Here is a 6,724-nt window from a genome sequence, read left to right on the forward strand (position 1 = left end):
AGGCCAAGTAGGAGCCTGACCAGTTTGTTTTGGGAGGTCTGGAGCCTTGTTTTAAGGGCCTTTGAGGTGCTGTGGTACCAGGAGGTGGATGCATAGTCAAAGAAACCTTGTACGAGGGCTCCTGTTAAGGTCTTCAAGGTGTTTTTGTCGACCAGTGAGGAGATCCTGTAGAGGAATCTTGTTCTTTGATTGACTTTTTGATTACGTTGGTGGCCATCTTATCACCGGAAAGATTGGCCTCCAGGATGGAACCTAGGTAGGTAATTTGATCCTTCCGTGTGATAATATCGTCACCAACTCTAACCAAGAAGCCATCTGCCTTTTTGAGATTACTATTTGATCCGAAGAGAATGGATTCAGTTTTTCCCAGGTGTAAGGATAGTTTGTTATCAGCGAGCCAGGTGCAGATTCTACCGAGTTCAGAGCTGAGGGTCTTTTCAACCTGCAGTTTGTTCCTGTCCGAGACCAGCAGTGCTGAGTCGTCTGCGAACAGGAACAAGTTGCAGTCACAAGCACACACACACACACACACACACACACACACACACACTACAGTAGCCTACTGTCCCCTTTTGTGGTGTACGTGCGTGCGGCCGGGTGGGTGTGCGTACGTGCGTGCGTGTGTGTGTGTGTGTGTGGGTGGGGGGGAGGAGGACTGCCGTGCACGAAGAGGGGGGGGGGGGGGGGGGGCGTTGTTATGGTAACAGATTAAGGGCAAAGATATATTTTTGGTGGTGGTGGTCCTATAGGCCTACTGTCTACTGGCGCTGCTGCAGTGGGTTTAAGACTGAGCTAAACCCGGCCGGGCCGGACGATTCTATCATTATAGAAGACCCATTTCAGAGGAAGCGGAGGGGAGGGGCCATATATAGGCTATATAATTAGTTTATATATAGTTTCATGAATATGCCAATATCAAAATGTGTTCAAAGTATTTCGTATATGATCTAAATTAAACGTTCTATTGGTTATAAATAGTATTAGTGCCTGTTTGTATTAATGTATTTGTGTTTGTTTGTGTGTGCGTGTGTGTCGAGAGGGGGCGACAGATGCCTTTGCAGTGGAGAAGTAGAACACGTACCACCACCAGTCCAGGCAGGCAGGGGATGTGTGTGTGAGTGAGTGAGTGAGCGTGGCGTGCGTGTGTGGTGGCGTGTGAGTGTGTGTGTGTGTACGTGTGTGCGGCGTGCATTGCGGAAAATTGCGGGTGGAGTTATTTTAGAAAGCGTACTACTTAAAAAATAGCCACGCGCGCATCCTCCTCAACCTCAAGTGTGTAGGCTGACTATTATTTAGCAGATCTTTATGTTTACATATGTACAGTTCTTCTGACTGCAGGACGAGTCAAAGACGTCTGTCTGTCTGTCTGTCTGTCTGTCTGTCTGTCTGTCTGTCTGTCTGCCTGCCTGCCTGCCTGCCTGCCTGTCTGTCTGCGCACCAATGTCACTGCAGTCGCAGAGGGGAACCGAACGGGCAACTATACTATAGTTTAGCGATGAGACGATGTTCCCTCAGCAGCCGGCCGACCTAAATGCTGCTGCAAGGCAGAATGGACCTTACAGTACTGTACTGTACCGTCTGCTGCTGCTCACGGACCGTGGTACTGCTGTAACTGTATACAGTCTGCTGCTGCTCAGCCCCCGAGTCTGTCCTTTCTACCGCCCAGAGGAGGAGGATGTCGTTGAGTCGCCGCTGCTGACGGAGAGTAATACTAATTAACCAGTCTCTCTCAGACCTGCATGTCGGTGTAAAAAGATGGAAAGTGGAGTTTTTCAACCCAACATGGAGCAGTTCATGCGGAGCCCACTGGTCACCTGGGTAAGAAATGTTTAGTGGAATTCATTAAACTGCATGTGTGTGTCTCTGCAGGTCTCTCTCTCTCTCTCTCTCTCTCTCTCTCTCTCATGCTCTGTTTTTAATCATGTAATAATAATCAATAATCAATCATGAATATATTTGTTTCCATTAAGGTGAAGACATTTGCTTCCAACGATGGAGGGGGATCCTCACACTTGGAGTTTTTGGAATTACTGGATGGAGTCTTTCTGAATGAGATCATGACCCAAATGTAAGTTATAATTATGAAATATCTATAACATCTATTAATTAATATATAGGACTATAGTGTGCATTTGGGTAAATCAGTTTAATATCCAAATCTAATGCTGAACAATGTCCATGGGTGAATAATTAATTATGCAGATTTATCTGGCTCCACTATATAGACACCTTGAATGGATCTGTCATTGTACAGTAAAACCAACCATGTGACACAATTATCTTACATAGCCCCAAACCTTTATCTTTACATTCTGATTGGTTCCTGTCATAGCCTGCTGTTTACATTCTGATTGGTTCCTGTCATAGCCTACTGTTTACATTCTGATTGGTCCCTGTCATAGCCTACTGTTTACATTCTGATTGGTTCCTGTCATAGCCTACTGTTTACATTCTGATTGGTTCCTGTCATAGCCTACTGTTTACATTCTGATTGGTTCCTGTCATAGCCTGCTGTTTACATTCTGATTGGTTCCTGTCATAGCCTGCTGTTTACATTCTGATTGGTTCCTGTCATAGCCTACTGTTTACATTCTGATTGGTTCCTGTCATAGCCTACTGTTTACATTCTGATTGGTTCCTGTCATAGCCTGCTGTTTACATTCTGATTGGTTCCTGTCATAGACTGCTGTTTACATTCTGATTGGTTCCTGTCATAGCCTACTGTTTACATTCTGATTGGTTCCTGTCATAGCCTACTGTTTACATTCGGATTGGTTCCTGTCATAGCCTACTGTTTACATTCTGATTGGTTCCTGTCATAGCCTACTGTTTACATTCTGATTGGTTCCTGTCATAGCCTGCTGTTTACATTCTGATTGGTTCCTGTCATAGCCTACTGTTTACATTCTGATTGGTTCCTGTCATAGCCTACTGTTTACATTCTGATTGGTTCCTGTCATAGCCTGCTGTTTACATTCTGATTGGTTCCTGTCATAGACTGCTGTTTACATTCTGATTGGTTCCTAATATATAGATTAGACAGTTTTACTGAGGTTAAGGTTAGGTTTAGACATAGTTTTACTGAGGTTAAGGTTAGGTTTAGACATAGTTTTACTGAGGTTAAGGTTAGGTTTAGACATAGTTTTACTGAGGTTAAGGTTAGCAATAAGGTTAGGTTTAGACATAGTTTTACTGAGGTTATAAGGTTAGGAATAAGGTTAGGTTTAACCGTTTAAGCATCATTTACTTAGATTACTTTAGGAATACCAGTCCCGCCAGGCTGTAGCCTACGCCCGGGGCGAGTTGGTAAAGGGGCGAGTTGTTTGGTATTCGAGTAAATGTACTTAGTTACTTTCCATCACTGCCTCCTGTAAAATGTGACAGAATCCTAAGAGAATTATTCTTGTGCTTCTAAAAGTCTTTGCAGGACATCGCCAGCCACGCTATCTACATTAACAATAACAACACATATCTACATAACTATCTACATCAACAACACATTGCCGTTATAAAAAGGGGATCTTTGTAGTCTGTCGTCTTTAAAAAGGAACTTCCTTATGGAGTTCCAGTTTAGTTTAGGACTATACCAATAAAAGGTTGTCCTCCTGAAATGTGAGCCGGCAACGCCGCAGATCCCGTTTTGTTTGTTTGTAAACTAACTTTGCATAAATTGACCAGAGCTATAGGCCTTGGGCATTAAATATTATTAATATTATATAACATAATAGCCTTTCGGTGTGCAACAATCAAGCCATGATAAACAGACCATCTTCATATATGTCTTTAAGTCAATACTTAGACTTAGAGATTATGACTCGGGTGCCTTATGTTCCCGAGGGAATTATCATCACCAAGATGCTCCTCTAACTATAGGCTGTCATTATAGTGTTTAATCTGGTGGTGGAGGACAAGCAATATTATACAATATATATATATATATATATATACACCAATACAGAAATGATAATTATTACCATCAAACTACCGTGCTTTTGCTTTCACTGACGCAAGAAGTCCTACTATAGTGTTGACCTGCAAACTTGTAATGTATAAACCTTGAGGACTATGGATGGCCATGCTGTGAACCCTCTTAAGCCCCGGAGCCCTGCATCGTTTAGCCGTAAACAGCATGGCGGCTCAGCGCTCACACAGGAAACAATTAAAACCCTCTCAGTCGGTCTACAGGCTACTGCAGGCGTTCACAGACCTTTTAGCCCGCGAGCCAGTTGTGTCCCCAAAAACACTGGTCTCCCCGGGACCATGTTATACCAGCAAGACGCGCAAACGCGGGAAGCGAACGCAGCTCGTACATATTTGGGTTTTTTAAAGATTTATATAAGGAGTCCCCAAAGCAGATCCATATATGGGCACAAGTTGGACCACGCCATCACAGTCATGTCACCATGACTCAGACATAACCATATAAGGAGTCCCCAAAGCAGCTCCATATATGGGCACAAAAGCGTGACACACGGACACACAGACAGACAGACGGACATGATCTGCTAGGTCTCATAGTAAGACTACCTTTTTTTCATCGGACGAAAACTACATGGAAACTAAATTAAAACTTTACGCTATGATGACTAAAACTATGACTATAGTGAATATACTGACAATTTCGTCAACAGATAAAAACTAGACCAAAATGTTAGGAAGGGACTAGTGGACCAGTGTGAGTCATTGTACAATTAGTTGCATGCTGAAAATAGACGATCTACAAGATCACAGCGCTGTTGTGCCTTTTAAATGCTAACAGTTTTCTGAAAACCCTATGTTTCTATGTCAGTGGTGCTCACAGGGTTAAACCCTATGTTTCTATGTCAGTGGTGCTCACAGGGTTAAACCCTATGTTTCTATGTCAGTGGTGTTCACAGGGTTAAACCCTATGTTTCTATGTCAGTGGTGTTCACAGGGTTAAACCCTATGTTTCTATGTCAGTGGTGCTCACAGGGTTAAACCCTATGTTTCTGTGTCAGTGGTGCTCACAGGGTTAAACCCTATGTTTCTATGTCAGTGGTGCTCACAGCGTTAAACCCTATGTTTCTATGTCAGTGGTGCTCACAGGGTTAAACCCTATGCTTCTATGTCAGTGGTGCTCACAGGGTTAAACCCTATGTTTCTATGTCAGTGGTGCTCACAGGGTTAAACCCTATGTTTCTGTGTCAGTGGTGCTCACAGGGTTAAACCCTATGTTTCTATGTCAGTGGTGCTCACAGGGTTAAACCCTATGTTTCTATGTCAGTGGTTCTCACAGGGTTAAACCCTATGTTTCTATGTCAGTTTCTGAATGGTAAATAGTCAATGGCTACGTTTACATGAAGGGTGATCATTCCGAATAAATACTTCCGAATAAAATACATCCGATGTAATGTTTTTTGCCGCGAGTTTACATGGGAAATGGTCATTCCGAATGAGTGTTTATATGGAGAAGTGATAGAAGACATGATACATGTTAATTCACGTGAAACTACGCCATCTGTTGGACACATAAAATATAGGCAGTTCATTCATTGTGACTGTCTCAACAATACAAACATGATATTACAGACGAAAGACGATACTTTGAAATCCCATCATTTCATTCCGCAGTAGCTTTGAGGCTGCTGGTTGGATAGGGGCGGCGCGGGCATATATGTTTAGTGTTTACCGTCTTTTTTTCCCCACCCGCTGCGGCTCCGCTTCTCCGCTGGGAAGGTAATCATCTCGTTTTTATTTGTAGGCCTACTAGTAGTAGGCCTACAAATAAAAACGAGATGATTACCTACTACTATACTTTGTATCTACAGCACGGCCAGGGCACGCAACGCAACACTGATGATTATTATTGTATCGGGTCGCTCGTTATTTTTGAGAGAGAGAGAGAGAGACCGTTGAACACACACACACACACACACACACACACACACACACACACACACACACAGTGTGACACACACACACACACACACACACACAGATCAGGGGTATCTCATCTGCTGCTGCTCCACGTTTTTTTTGTGGATTTCGGATCTGAAAAAAGGAACGAAATAACGCGCTCGATGTGCAAACTCCTCGGCGCCGACGGCGCGCCTTGGATATGAGCGCCTTGGAGCATGCTCAGAAAGACCAGAATGAATTTACATCCGAAGCAGTGTATACATGAGTCAAATTTCTTTCAATCGCATTGAAAATCGGAGTAATCCGGCCAGTGACATCGGAATGGTTTTTAGATCGCATCGAGCGTTTTCATTCGGATGTAAGTTTTTGTAGGTGTTTACATAACAACGTTTAATAGGATTGAACTTCTATTCGGAATGAAAAGGGGATTTAACTGCTCATGTAAACGTAGCCAATGTTTAACTATCAGATTGTGTGTGTGGGTGATGATCGGACACTGAGACTATATATAATTTGCAACATTTTGATTGTCTGTGTCTGTCTGTCTGTCTGTCTGTCTGTCTGTCTGTCTGTCTGTCTGTCGTGAAGCTTCAGTCCCTCCCCCAGTTACCAGCCCTCCCCCCCCCCCCCCCCCCCCCCCCTCGGTACAATAGTGTTGAAGTGAAGGGAGGAGCATTAAGATAATCTCCTGGATTAGGATGTTGTCGGGTGTTTTATGACAGTCAGCGAGACACAGATGGCATCTAGAAAAACACCGACAGATAGACCGAAAGGCTGTCTGTCTGCTGTCTCTTTGCTTTCCTATTTCTCCCTCTGTGTGTGTGTGTGTGTGTGTGTGTGTGTG

General features: G+C 43.6%; 1 protein-coding gene across 1 annotated transcript in view; it reads left to right on the forward strand.

The window, feature by feature from the left end:
* Positions 1-1,755: 1,755 nt before the first annotated feature.
* The window catches only part of LOC308312420 (girdin-like), a gene marked incomplete at both ends in the record, with an annotated part of 47,186 nt that continues 42,217 nt past the window's right edge, over positions 1,756-6,724 (forward strand). The window contains 2 exons of the mRNA XM_080759026.1: positions 1,756-1,818; positions 1,971-2,068. Coding sequence (XP_080615152.1) covers positions 1,756-1,818; positions 1,971-2,068 — 161 coding nt within the window. The remainder of the gene's footprint in view (positions 1,819-1,970; positions 2,069-6,724) is intronic.

The sequence above is a fragment of the Protomyctophum bolini genome (genome assembly GCF_963924005.1).
Source record: "Protomyctophum bolini genome assembly, chromosome: 3".
Lineage (NCBI taxonomy): Eukaryota > Metazoa > Chordata > Actinopteri > Myctophiformes > Myctophidae > Protomyctophum > Protomyctophum bolini.